Raw genomic sequence first — 14,239 nt, 5'->3', positions numbered from 1 at the left:
GTCCTGTTGTCCCCCCTGGCTAGGGGAGACAACAGGACTGCACCAAAAATATCTGTCTTGCGCAACCCATCTCAAGTGCTTCTCAAGCGTACCATATCCTTGACATTTTTCTTACGATATTCTTTCTTATTCTTCATAGCTCTGGCAGCTCGGCGTCCCGGCGCGCCCAGCTAGAAGCGAAGGCGGAGCGCGCGGCCAGCGAAGCACAAGCGGCCCGCGCGCGCTACGACACCGCGCACCACGACGCTACGCAGGCGCGCGCGCATCAACAACACGTGCAGCAGCAGTATGATACTGCTGCCGCGGCTGCCCAGCGCGCCAGGGACTCGCTCAGTGAGTGACGTCATGAGTAGTTAGCTACAAAAGCGCAGGCTGCCCAAGTGACCTATGACACCGCGCACCACGACGCCACGCAGGCGCGCGCGCATCAACAACACGTGCAGCAGCAGTATGATACTGCTGCCGCGGCTGCCCAGCGCGCCAGGGACTCGCTCAGTGAGTGACGTCATGAGTAGTTAGCTACAAAAGCGCAGGCTGCCCAAGTGACCTATGACACCGCGCACCACGACGCCACGCAGGCGCGCGCGCATCAACAACACGTGCAACAGCAGTATGATACTGCCGTCGCGGCTGCCCAGCGCGCCAGGGACTCACTCAGTAAGTGACGTCACGAGTAGTTAGCTACAAAAGCGCAGGCTGCCCAAGTGACCTATGACATCGCGCACCACGACGCTACACAGGCGCGTGCCCATCAACAACACGTGCAACAGCAGTATGATACTGCCGTCGCGGCTGCCCAGCGCGCCAGGGACTCGCTCAGTGAGTGACGTCACGAATAGTTAGCTACGAAAGCGCACTGCCCGAGCGATTTATGCTATACCACGCACCACGACGCCACGCAGGCGCGCGCGCACCAACAACACGTGCAGCAGCAGTATGATACTGCTGTCGCGGCTGCCCAGCGCGCCAGGGACTCGCTCAGTAAGTGACGTCACCACTAGTGAGCGCGTTTAAAAATGTATGAAAATTTTAGTACTTGAACGTTTCCGCTAGGGGCGCTGCACAATCCGTCATACATTAAATGTCATTTTTTGACGCGCTCACTAGTGAGCGCATTTGATGTAAACTCGCACTAGGCCCTCAGTTTGCCACACAACGCGTAGGCTTCTCAAACGAACTACGACACCGCGCACCACGACGCCACGCAGGCGCGCACGCATCAACAACACGTGCAGCAGCAGCATGATACTGCTGTCGCGGCTGCCCAGCGCGCCAGGGACTCGCTCAGTAAGTGACGTCACGAATAGTTAGCTACGAAAGTGCACTGCCCGAGCGATTTATGCCATACCGCGCATACGAAGCCACGCAGGCGCGCGCTCATCAGCAGCACGATATTGCTGTCGCGTCCGCGCAACGCGCCAGGGACTCGCTCAGTAAGTGACGTCACCACCAGTTAGCCACACAACGCAGGGTACTCACCTGCCATAACATAGCACGTAACGTAGCATGTAACGTATCAAACCTTGAAGTGTGTACAGCTCGTCCATGGTCATTGCGTCTCTAGCAGCTATCTGCGAGCTCCCGGATCCGCAGTGTTCGTGACAATAGCCGCCTTTATGCTCGCAGTGGCACCGCCACTCGGCGGTGTCGAACCACAACATCGAACCACACGCGAGCAACTCGCAGCGGGCTCGTGCCAATGTACTCACTTGCTACAATATCTGATACATTACATGCTACACGGCTAGATGAGTACCCTGCTCAACGCGTAGGCTTCTCAAGCGAACTACGACACCGCGCACCACGACGCTACACAGGCGCGCGCGCACCAACAACACGTGCAGCAGCAGTATGATACTGCTGTCGCGGCTGCCCAGCGCGCCAGGGACTCGCTCAGTAAGTGACGTCATGAGTAGTTAGCTACAAAACGCGTAGGCTTCTCGAGTGACCTATGACACCGCACACCACGACGCCACGCAGGCGCGTGCGCTTCAACAACACGTGCAGCAGCAGCATGATACTGCTGTCGCGGCTGTCCAGCGCGCCAGGGACTCACTTAGTAAGTGACGTCACCACCAGTTTGCCACACAACGCGTAGGCTTTCCGAACGAACTACGACACCGCACACCGCGACGCTACACAGGCGCGCGCTCATCAACAACACGTGCAGCAGCAGTATGATACTGCCGTCGCGGCTGCCCAGAGCGCCAGGGACTCTCTCAGTGAGTGACGTCACCACCAGTTAGCCACACAACGTGTAGGCTTCTCGAGTGACCTATGATACTGCGCACTACGACGCTACACAGTCGCGCGCTTATCAACAACACGTGCAGCAGCAGCATGACACCGCCGTCGCGGCTGCCCAGCGCGCCAGGGACTCTCTTAGTAAGTGACGTCACCACTAGTGAGCGCGTTTAAAAATGTATGAAAATTTTAGTTCTTGAACGTTTCCGCTAGGGGCGCTGCACAATCCGTCATACTTTAAATGACATTTTTTGACGCGCTCACTAGTGAGCGCAGCGATGTAAACTCGCACTAGGCCCTCAGTTTGCCACACAACGCGTAGGCTTCTCAAACGAACTACGACACCGTGCACCACGACGCTACACAGGCGCGCGCGCACCAACAACACGTGCAGCAGCAGCATGACACCACCGTCGCAGCTTCTCAGCGCGCTAGGGACTCGCTCAGTAAGTGACGTCACGAGTAGTTAGCTACGAGAGCGCAGGTTGCCCGAGTGACCTACGACACCGCGCACCACGACGCTACACAGGCGCGCGCCCACCAGCAACACGTGCAACAGCAGCATGATAGTGCCGTCGCATCCGCGCAGCGTGCCAGGGACTCGCTCAGTAAGTGACGTCACCACCAGTTAGCCACGCAACGCGTAGGCTTCTCAAGCTAACTATGACACCGCGCACCACGACGCCACGCAGGCGCGCGCGCATCAACAACACGTGCAGCAGCAGCATGATACTGCCGTCGCATCCACGCAGCGGGCTAAGGACTCGCTCAGTAAGTGACGTCACCACCAGTTTGCCACACAACGCGTAGGCTTCCCAAGTGAAGTGACCTACGACACCGCGCACCACGACGCCACGCAGGCGCGTGCTCATCAACAACACGTGCAGCAGCAAATCCCACCACCACCCATGGCCATACCAACCTCGCGGTTATTGTGGCCGAATCTTGAGAGATGCGCGCGGAATTGCGGCTGCCTACGGCAGATTGCACTCCACCGCGCGCAATTCTTGACTCTCTACAAGTTCTTTAATCTTTGTCCATTTGTCCCTTGCCACTCTCCCCCTTCTGGGGCATGGACTCCACTATCACGTTGGCACCATCCGGTGCCTGGCCGCTAGGCGTCTGTCCGTTCCGCCTCCGATGCCACGCGTGCGCGAAACCTCGCAGCCGCGCGAAGTTCGCCTCCGAGCTGACTAGATCGGGGTACCACGCAGGACCGTAGCCCTCCGAGAGCGCTATCCCACTCAGCATCTCACACCGCAGGTCTTCATACAGGGGACAGTACCACAGAACGTGGTGCCTGTCCTCCTCACTCTCGCCGCACTCACACATACTCCCCTCTCGCAGCTTCATGTCGCTCAGCCTTTTATTGAAGCACCCGTGTCCAGTGAGTATCTGCGAGGTCACATAGTCCGGTTGGACCCAGCGCATGCTGAGCCTACCAGCCACCTCCGGGAAGAACTGATAGAGCTCACGACCTTTGGTCTCCTGCTCCCAACGCTGCTGCCAAAATACGATCACCGAATCCCGTATATCGCGTTTTCGACTGCTCATCTCGTCCAGGGTCGCGAGCTGGCGCGTCCTCAGTACAGCCGTCCGTCCAGCATACTCCACCTCGAGGTCGGCGGGCAACACTCCGGCCAAGACCGGGAGCGCGGCCGTGCTGACAGACCGGTAGGCCTTCGTCAGCAGCACGAGTGCCGGCCTCTGCCCCCTCAGGACAATCCCGCCCACCGACTGGACTTTGACCCGCTCAAACCAACACGCCGCAGCATACACAAGCGTGGCAACGAACGTTCCCTGGTAGAGAATGCGCAGACCGGGGTATCGAATGCCCCAGGAGGACGCAGACACACGCGAAACCTTCCCGAAGCATTTGGCTGCGCGCTCTACAATGTCCTGTGCATGCTGCGTGAACAGAAGACCCGAATCGATCACCACGCCGAGCACTGTTCCTGAGCTCACCTGTCGGATCGAGGCGCCATCAAGTTTGATGATTGGGGGCCTCTGGAATTTCCCCCTGATTGTCATCATGGACGACTTGGCAGGAGAGAATCCCAGTCGGTTCCGGGCTCCCCAATCGGACGCGATATTAAGGGCCTCTGTGGCCTTCGACTCGATGCTGGCTCTCGATTGCGCCTCAATCAAAATGGTGACGTCATCGGCGTACGCCACCATGCTCACCCCCTCCGGCATCGGCGATCTCAACAGGTCGTCCAACAGAACGTTCCACAACGTTGGTCCAAGCACAGAACCCTGCGGACACCCCATGGTGGAAACTTTCCACAACTCCCGGCTGCCGACGGTTAAGCCAACCCGGCGTCCGGAGAAGTATCCCGCCAACATCCGATAGACATTGGGCGGGCATCCTCCTCTTTTCGCCTTCAGCATCACCATCGGCCACCAGGCGTTGTCGAACGCACCCGAGATGTCAAGAAAGACAGCTTGGACGTACTTCGCTGTGGACGCCCTGGCCGTGTCGGTAATCGCGTCGATCGCTGTCACTGTCGACTTACCTCTGGTGAAGCCATGCTGGCAGTCCGACATCCCGCTAGAGATCTGAGGCGCGCAGTGTAACATTACACGCTCAAGCAGCTTACCCAAGATCGAGAGAAGCGTAATTGGTCGGTACGCCTTGGGGTCGGTGAGGGGCTTGTCATTACCTTTTGGCAGCACGAGCAGTCGACCGTCCTTCCACACATCCGGAAACACACCTTCCTCCACACACTTGGCGTACACCAGGTGGAACTCCACCGATGCAGCCTTCCAGACATGCGTCAACATTCTTGCGGTCACTCCATCCAGTCCCGGTGCGGTGTTGGGCAATTGCTTAACCATGATTCGCAGATACTCAAGGGACGGAGGAGACGCGTCTGGGCCAGAGGGGACCAGGGCAGCCGAGATCCGCACCTGTTTGTGGTACTCTGTGTCCTTAGACGGATCGTCGTCCGGGCACAGAGCATACACAAGGCCGTGCATGGCTTCATCCACAGTCCCCGCAAAGCCTTCGGCGAACTTCGTGCCGTTGATTACGTTCGAGGGCGGACGCTTCCTGCCACTCGCCACACGGTAGGCCAGACCCCACGGGTCCTCGTTGCCGGACTCGGCAAGCCCCCGGAAGAACGCGAGCTCCGTCTCCTCCTTTCTCCTTCTATATCGCGCTCTACTCGCATGAAACTCCTCTCGTGCAATCTCCTCCGCCCTGCCCCCTCTCTTCCTGAGCCTCTGCCACGCACGGCGTGAAGCGCCGTTTGCCTTCCTATGACACCGCGCAGTGACACGTGCAGCAGCAGTATGATACTGCCGTCGCATCCGCGCAGCGCGCCAGGGACTCACTCAGTAAGTGACGTCACGAATAGTCAGCTACAAAAGCGCAGGCTGCCCGAGTGACCTATGCCATACCGCGCACACGACGCCACGCAAGCGCGCGCCGCAGCAGTATGATACTGCTGTCGCGGCTGCCCAGCGCGCCAGGGACTCTCTCAGTGAGTGACGTCACCTCCAGTTAGCCACACATCATGCAGGCTTCCCGAGCGACCTACGACACCGCGCACCACGACGCCACGCAGGCGCGCGCGCACCAGCAACACGTGCAGCAGCAGCATGATACTGCTGTCGCATCCGCGCAGCGCGCTAGGGACTCTGTCAGTGAGTGACGTCACTACCAGTTAGCCACAACGTGTAGGCTTCTCAAACGAACTATGACACCGCGCACCACGACGCCACGCAGGCGCGCGCGCACCAACAACACGTGCAGCAGCAGTATGATACTGCTGTCGCGGCAGCCCAGCGCGCCAGGGACTCGCTCAGTAAGTGACGTCATAAGTAGTTAGCTACGCAACGCGTAGGCTTCGCAAGTGACCTATGACACCGCGCACCACGACGCCACGCAGGCGCGTGCCGTATGATACTGCCACAGCGGCCGCGCAGCGCGCCAGGGACTCTCTCAGTGAGTGACGTCACGAGTAGTTAGCTACGAAACGCGTAGGCTTCTCAAGCGAACTTTGACACCGCGCACCACGACGCCACGCAGGCGCGCGCGCACCAACAACACGTGCAGCAGCAGTATGATACCGCCGTCGCGGCTGCCCAGCGCGCCAGGGACTCACTCAGTAAGTGACGTCACCACCAGTTAGCCACACAACGCTTAGGCTTCTCGAGTGACCTTGACACCGCGCACCATGACGCCACGCAGGCGCGTGCTCATCAACAACACGTGCAGCAGCAGTATGATACTGCTGTCGCGGCAGCCCAGCGCGCCAGGGACTCGCTCAGTAAGTGACGTCATAAGTAGTTAGCTACGCAACGCGTAGGCTTCGCAAGTGACCTATGACACCGCGCACCACGACGCTACACAGGCGCGTGCTCATCAACAACACGTGCAGCAGCAGTATGATACTGCTGTCGCGGCTGCCCAGCGCGCCAGGGACTCTCTCAGTGAGTGACGTCATGAGTAGTTAGGTACACAACGCGTAGGCTTCGCAAGTGACCTATGACACCGCGCACCACGACGCTACACAGGCGCGTGCTCACCAACAACACGTGCAGCAGCAGTATGATACTGCTGTAGCGGCCGCACAGCGCGCTAGGGACTCGCTCAGTGAGTTACGTCATGAGTAGTTAGCCACACAACGCATAGGCTTCGCAAGTGACCTATGACACCGCGCACTACGACGCTACACAGGCGCGCGCGCACCAACAACACGTGCAACAGCAGCATGATACTGCCGTCGCATCCGCGCAGCGCGCTAGGGACTCTCTCAGTAAGTGACGTCACGAATAGTTAGCTACGAAAGTGCACTGCCCGAGCGATTTATGCCATACCGCGCACACGAAGCCACGCAGGCGCGCGCTCATCAGCAGCACGATACTGCTGTCGCGTCCGCGCAACGCGCCAGGGACTCACTTAGTAAGTGACGTCACCACCAGTTAGCCACGCAACGCGTAGGCTTCCCGAGCGAACTATAACACCGCACACCACGACGCCACGCAGGCGCGTGCGCAGCAGCAGTATGATACCGCCGTCGCGGCTGCCCAGCGCGCCAGGGATTCTCTCAGTGAGTGACGTCACGAATAGTTAGCTACGAAAGCGCAGGCTTCCCGAGTGACATATTATTATGACACCGCGCACCACGACGCCACGCAGGCGCGCGCGCACCAACAACACGTGCAGCAGCAGCATGATACTGCTGTAGCGGCCGCCCAGCGCGCCAGGGACTCTCTCAGTAAGTGACGTCACCACCAGTTAGCCACACAACGCGTAGGCTTCCCGAGCGAACTATAACATCGCACACCACGACTCCGCGCAGCGCGCTAGGGACTCTCTCAGTAAGTAACGTCACGAATAGTTAGCTACGAAAGCGCAGGCTGCCCGAGTGACCTACGACACCGCGCACCAGCAACACGTACAACAGCAGTATGATACTGCTGTAGCGGCCGCCCAGCGCGCCAGGGACTCATTCAGTAAATGACGTCACGAATAGTTAGCTACGAAATCGCAGGCTTCCCGAGTGACCTATGACACCGCGCACCACGACGCCACGCAGGCGCGTGCTCATCAACAACACGTGCAGCAGCAGTATGATACTGCCGTCGCCTCCGCGCAGCGCGCCAGGGACTCACTCAGTAAGTGACGTCACGAGTAGTTAGCTACGAAAGCGCAGGCTTCCCGTGTGACCTATGACGCCACGCACCACGACGCCACCCTCATCAGCAGCACGTGCAACAGCAGCACGATACTCGACGACTCGCTCAGTAAGTGACGTCACGATTAGTTAGCCACGCAGCGCGTAGGCTTCCCGACTGACGACGCCACGCAAGCGCGCGCCCATTAGCAACACGCGCAACTATGTTATGATACTGCCGTCGCATCCGCGTAGCGCGCCAGGGACTCTCAGTAAGTGACGTCACGAATAGTTAGCTACGAAAGCGCAGGCTGCCCGTTCTAAGGGTAATATCAGCATCTTACCTTTAGCTCAGTGCGCTGAACTAATTCCTCACGCGGTGCGCGAGTGGCTTGAGCGTTACTTGACGACTGGCATCAGTTCCTTACCCCTTAGCTCGAAGGTAACCAATTTGCTACGCAACATGCGAAGGTGGCCCGAGAGCGCGCGCGCTCAGCGATAACACGTCAAGTAGTGACGTAAGTTCTTCACCTCCTTAAGTAAGAGAGAATCTGGTCCCCTTCACGCGCACATCAGTCTTTCTCGTGCGTGGACGACGCTGCATAATAGCATTAAGGTGCCTGTAATTGATTGTGAATTTAGTCCCAAACACAACTATATCCCTCGACTTACGAACTTACTTTTACTTTCTCTACACAGAGCAATTAAAACAGCAGCTGCGCGAGCTGGAGTCGCGCGGCAACGACTCGCTGGCGGTGTACGGCAACAACATGGCGGAGCTGTGCCAGCGCGTCAAGCAGGCCGTCGCTAGGGGAGAGTTCAGCGCGCCGCCGAGGGGACCCATCGGTGAGACACAGAGACACTTCCCCTACACAGCAACTGAAGCAGCAGCTGCGCGAGCTGCAGTCGCGCGGCAACGACTCGCTGGCGGTGTACGGCAACAACATGGCGGAGCTGTGCCAGCGCGCCGCCGAGGGGACCCATCGGTGAGACTTGTAGAGACACATAGGGCCATTTAAACATTTAAGTCATCTAACATAAACACCTTTCAGGAACGGAGAGACATCTCGGTGACACCGAGACATCTTAGTAATGCAGAAGCGTCTTATTAACGCACAGACATCTTAGTAACCCAAAGACATCTTAGTAACGTAGACATTTCAGTAACATCAGCCATACAATATATGGACATCAGCCAGATAGTTTTGACAGTTCCAACTTGCCAGACAGTTTTTTTAGGATAGCTGCCAAAGCCACGATGACTCAAACTTCATGATTCACCAACATTCTATCCTATATTGGGAGCATACGCTGACAAACTTTCAGCTTTTGTAAAATGACGTTAGGTTAGGCATTCACCAACTCTTAATGTAATGTAACGTTCTTACAAATGGTACAATATAGCTAAATGTACGACGTTTGTTTCGAGAAAGGGTAAACACTAGAACATATTTTAGAGCAGCTCGTTGTTCTGTTACAAGTAAATGCTCTAGTATATACTCACGCAGATACACCTGAGAAAGAGACATTTCAGTAACACACATTTTATGTTCGTAGGTTCATACCTGAAAGTGAAGGATAAAAAGTGGGGGGGTGTTTTGGAACACATCATCGGAGGTTCGTTGACGTCATTCTGCGTCAACTCCCCGGAGGACTCCAGGAAGCTATTCGAGATAATGGGCCAAGTAAGTTTTTCTTCATTCATCTATCTATAACATAAACGACATAAACCATGTCACAAGTTGTTTGAAAGAGAACACGGTTGTTTGCTTTTGATGATTCAATAAAATATGCCTCCCTTCCTCTGGGCTTAAGATGTGATAGCTCAAGTTTAAGCTGCGCTTGCGCATCGTAAGTCTGCAATCTGTGAGAACATAGTGGCGTTTCGTGCGCCTCGTGGCACATTTTTTGTTCTATTCATCTAATTTGTATTAAAAATAGTTAAATTCTCACGGGCTACATTTTTGCTGTCACTTTGACCGCGTGTGTGATACTGACACGACCGATTTTGCTGGAACTATATAATAATATGCCTAGGGATATGGTCTCCTATCAAATACAATACGCGGCTAAGGCTTACGAAAGGCGTCAAACGTTCCTGTCGACGTCCTAAGTATCAATATTCCTATGTCAACTTATTGAACTTGAAGAAAACTACAACAGTAAATTTTTATAGTAAGCATTGTGCCCTACGGCGTTTATAGGAGACCAAATCCTTACTTCATGACGTGTCAGTATTATTGGTACTGACGGAGTTATCATGTTAGGTGTACGGTCGCGCGGGCAAGCCGGCGGTGACATCTAGCAAGTTTCTACCGCGCGCGCACGATGTAAGACGACATAAGGTGCGCGCGGCGGGCTTCACGTGCGCTTTGGACGCGCTCGACGCGCCCGACCCTGTTATTGCCAACTACCTCATTGATAATGTTGGTTTAGAGAGCGTGCTGCTGGTGCCTAGCCATGGTGAGTTTTTTTGTGGCTTCGTGATATTTGTCGATAATAAGTTCAGTAACAGACCATTTAGTAGGGAGATGTTATACTATCCCAAACACCCTGTATAGAAATTCATGATGTAGTGTGTGTATGTTGATAAAATTCCAATAACAGGTTGTTCTCTCTGCACAAACGCCTCTTCTTCTTTATATCTTATCGATTAAGCGATATCCGGTACACTTGGATGCGGGTAGTAAGCATGGGACCAGTTGTTGTGGAAATCTCCTCCAGCTTTTGAAGCTCTAAACTGCAACTGGTTGAGACGAAAGCCAGATTTTAAAGACTAACTAGTATATCTCTCCTTCAGAGGACGCGGTCCGTCTCTCCGACACGGTAGAGAACGTTCCGGAGAACTGCGCACGCGTCGTGACCCTAGAATGTGGCGAATACTACCCAGCGCCCAACTACCGCTGCTACGGCGGCACGGCGCGCCCCACGCGGTATTTGCAGGTCAGCACGGCCGAGCGCAAGAGGTTAGTGAACGTTATTATCTTCTTCTTCATTTATAAAAGTGCATTTTGTCTAGGGGGGCTGGCGTCATGAGTCGACTCCAGTGTTGTATTCCTAATTTATTTTTTCTATTTTTTGTGTGTATTTTCTCAACATAGCAAAATTGGTGCGGTGAGATAGTGGCGCCCTCTTGTCAATGTCAATGTCTTGTTTAAAGTTTTGTTTTTTGTATTTAAAATGTTGGTTGGAGAGGCACCCGCTGAAAACCAGCGTCGGGGCACGCGTGCATGCACGCGTCCCTTTGTTCTGTTTTTCTGTTTTCTTTTGTGTCAAATAAAGTTTTTCTTATTTTTATTCTTATTCTTCTTAGTCGGGAACTTCTTGGGCGAGGCAAATAGCTCGTAGACGATGGCCGTTGGGGCAGGAAAGTTCTCGAGTGGCGACCACGGGCTGGAAGACGTAGCGTGGGCGGGCAGGCCTCCTACTAGGTGGACCGACGATCTGGAAAAGGTCGCGGGAAGAGCCTGGATGCGGGCAGCGCAGGACCGTTCATTGTTGAAAACCTTGGGGGAGGCCTTTGTCCAGCAGTGGACGTCATTTGGCTGAGACGACGAGTCGGGAACTCTTGTCAGAGTGGTCGTGGTTAGCTGACGAGTTACACGATGGGGTGTTCGGTTAAATTTCTGAGGGTAGCTCACCTGGCGATGTGCCTCGATTTCTGTCCGTTAGAGGCGTCGTGACTGAAGAATATTATACAGCTTATTTATGGCTTCGCCAAATACAAAACGTACCAAGCGTAGCCTAGCACCTCTATAAAGTACTGCTAGCCCCGATGTGACGGGATACATTCAGTTCGACGGTAAACTACTGTCATGTCACGGTACAATACAACTTCGGCGGTGTTAGAACACACCTTTTGGCGAAGTTTTATGCCTATCCGTTTTCCTTTGTTCACAAGACTAATGCACAGACTTATCATAAGTGGAATTTGTTTAGGCAAGTGCAATCCGAGATCCAAGAAGCGGAATCGCGCCTCAAAGCGCTGGAAGCGAAAGCCGAGGAATTGAACCAAGAGTTGCGCGAGGCGCGGGACAACGAGCGCGCTGCGAGCCGGACGCTTCAAGCGCTGGTCGGGGAACGCCATGAGAAGGACGAAGCGGCCAGGACCGCGGCCGCCGCTTTGGAACAGCAGCAAGCGCCGCACCATGCTGTACTGGTAAGTGTGGAATGGTTATAGTACGGTGATATGTGATAAAGATCTTCGGAAGAGAAGAAGAGGAAACGTGTCAGCTTTGACAGATTAAACCCGTTGCTACTTTTTTATATTACTGACGTGGGACTAACCACCAATAGTTCTAACCACTGCAACTCCTGTATAGCCAGGATCTAGTTTGATCGACGTGAACCCAACCATAGAAGGTTGAATAATTATTCAAGTAGAACCTTATATCTATCTAGGACCGACTATTTGAACCTCGCAATGATGTATACTCACACCGACTTCCCTCTAATACAAAGAGAGAGACAGAAACACCACGATTCACGTGAGTTGTTTACTATCTGTTACTGCTAAAGCCCGGTCCGTGAGCACGCAGAATTTTCTCCAATGACCCCTAGCTACCCATCCATAGCGCTCGCGCGTAATTATATTTCCGTCGCGACTGTGCGACGGTTGCCCGCAGTGAGTGTGCGAGCGCGATAGCAACATAATTACGCGCGAGCGATAAGGATGGGTAGCTTGGGGTCATTGGACAAAATTCTACGTGCTCACGGACCAGACTATAGTAAAAGACGCTCAGAAATCCGAAAATGTTCGACAAACATATACCCTTTTGTTGTCACTTCGAATTGCACTTTTTCAATTCTATTTCACATTCCATAGTTGGACGAGCTAAACATCTCTAAAGAGAAGCTGCGTACCATCTCGGAGAAGCTCGCCTCGCACTCGCAGCAGTCGCAGGCGCTGCGGCGCCGCATCGACGAGCTCGACGCCGGCGCGAGGCGCGCCAAGAACCGGCTGGCAGACGTGTCAGCTGCCTGCCGCAGCATGAGCGTGAGTCATTGGCATGGTTACACGACTAAAGCCTGGTCCGTGAGCACGTAGAATTTTGTCCAATGACCCCAAGCTACCCATCCTTATCACTCACGCGTAATGAGGGCTATCGTTTTAGCGCTCACCAGTTAGCGCCACTGTAGAGTAAGGTCACTTGCTAGTCGCGAAGACAGTGGCACCAACTGGTGAGCGCTAAAGTGGTAGGAGGACTATCGCATTTGCACTCATCAAGATGGCGCCACTGTAGAGTAAAGTCCTGTCAATCGCCAGGGGTGCCAACTGTTAAGTATAAAAACGATAGCCCTCATTATATTGCTGTCGCAACTGTGCGACGGGCGCCCGCAGTGAGTGTGCGAGCTCACGGACCAGGCTTTAGCTGGACATCTCCAAGAAGCTGCGTACCATCTCCGAGAAGCTCGCTTCTTACTCGCAGCAGTCGCAGACGTGTCCGCTGCCTGCCGCAGCATGAGCGTGAGTGATTGACGATGGTTACGTAAATTTTATATCAGACTAGCGGCCGCCCGCGACTTCGTACGCGTGGATCCCGTTTTACCCCCTTTTCCCGAATTTTCTTTGCTATAAACCTCACGGAGCCCGAGACCTTTCCAACGAATGCAAAACCGTGGAAATCGGTTCGTGCGTTCTGGAGTTATAGCGTCAGGGAGGAAAACCCGACTTATTTTTATATAGTAGATTATAGTATCCTGCATTGACAGTTAAAAATAATGTGTGGAAAAAAAATTAAGCGTGGGTATAAAATTGTTTTTGAGATAGGGAATAGCGATTTTTGAGATATTAGCCAGCAGGGTTGTGTGGAATTGATGTCACACTTGAGGGGCAGAAAAGTTCTCAAGTGGCGACCACGGGCTGGAAGACGTAAGGTGGACCGACGATCTGGTAAAGGTCGCGGGAAGAACCTGGATGTGGGCAGAGCAGGACCGTTAATTATGGAAAGCCTTAGTGGAGGCGTTTGTCCAGCAGTGTACGTCATTTGGCATTCAATAAATGGACTTCAAAGAGTAAACTATGTTCTAATTGAACCTCTTACACGACCCTCAAACACCAACACATTACAGCTGAAACGAACGAACGAACGATGTCACACTGACGGGAGTGGGAATTGCTTTACTCGTCAGAAAATAACGTTGCGTTGGCGCCGCACGAACGAAATGCCAGCATTACGCCACGTCCATTCTGCGCAGACGCTGGCCGACGACGACGCTAGCGTGAACCCTTATCAAACAAAATCTTAATCGTTATCAGGAAGAGATCGAGCAAGAGCAACTGAAGCAGGCGCAAGGCGCAAGCGAGCGGCAGGCGTGCCAGCAGAAGCTGAAGGAGGACCAGCACAAGTTAGCGCAGGTGGCCAGTGTAC

The 14,239-nt window shown here is 54.5% G+C and overlaps 1 protein-coding gene across 1 annotated transcript in view; it reads left to right on the top strand.

Moving 5' to 3' along the window:
- The first annotated feature begins 711 nt into the window (after positions 1–711).
- LOC114351833 (structural maintenance of chromosomes protein 6-like) overlaps positions 712–14,239 on the top strand; it is a 31,292-nt gene continuing 17,764 nt past the window's right edge. Inside the window, exons 1-5 of the mRNA XM_028303169.1 lie at positions 712–819; positions 1,164–1,287; positions 8,568–8,714; positions 9,426–9,553; positions 10,136–10,331. Coding sequence (XP_028158970.1) covers positions 712–819; positions 1,164–1,287; positions 8,568–8,714; positions 9,426–9,553; positions 10,136–10,331 — 703 coding nt within the window. The remainder of the gene's footprint in view (positions 820–1,163; positions 1,288–8,567; positions 8,715–9,425; positions 9,554–10,135; positions 10,332–14,239) is intronic.

The sequence above is a fragment of the Ostrinia furnacalis genome, unplaced genomic scaffold, assembly GCF_004193835.3.
Source record: "Ostrinia furnacalis isolate ACB-3 unplaced genomic scaffold, ASM419383v2 OfSCF1207, whole genome shotgun sequence".
Taxonomy (NCBI): domain Eukaryota; kingdom Metazoa; phylum Arthropoda; class Insecta; order Lepidoptera; family Crambidae; genus Ostrinia; species Ostrinia furnacalis.
Note: the sequence above shows the minus strand (reverse complement) of the source record. Positions and strands in the feature narration are given on the sequence as shown.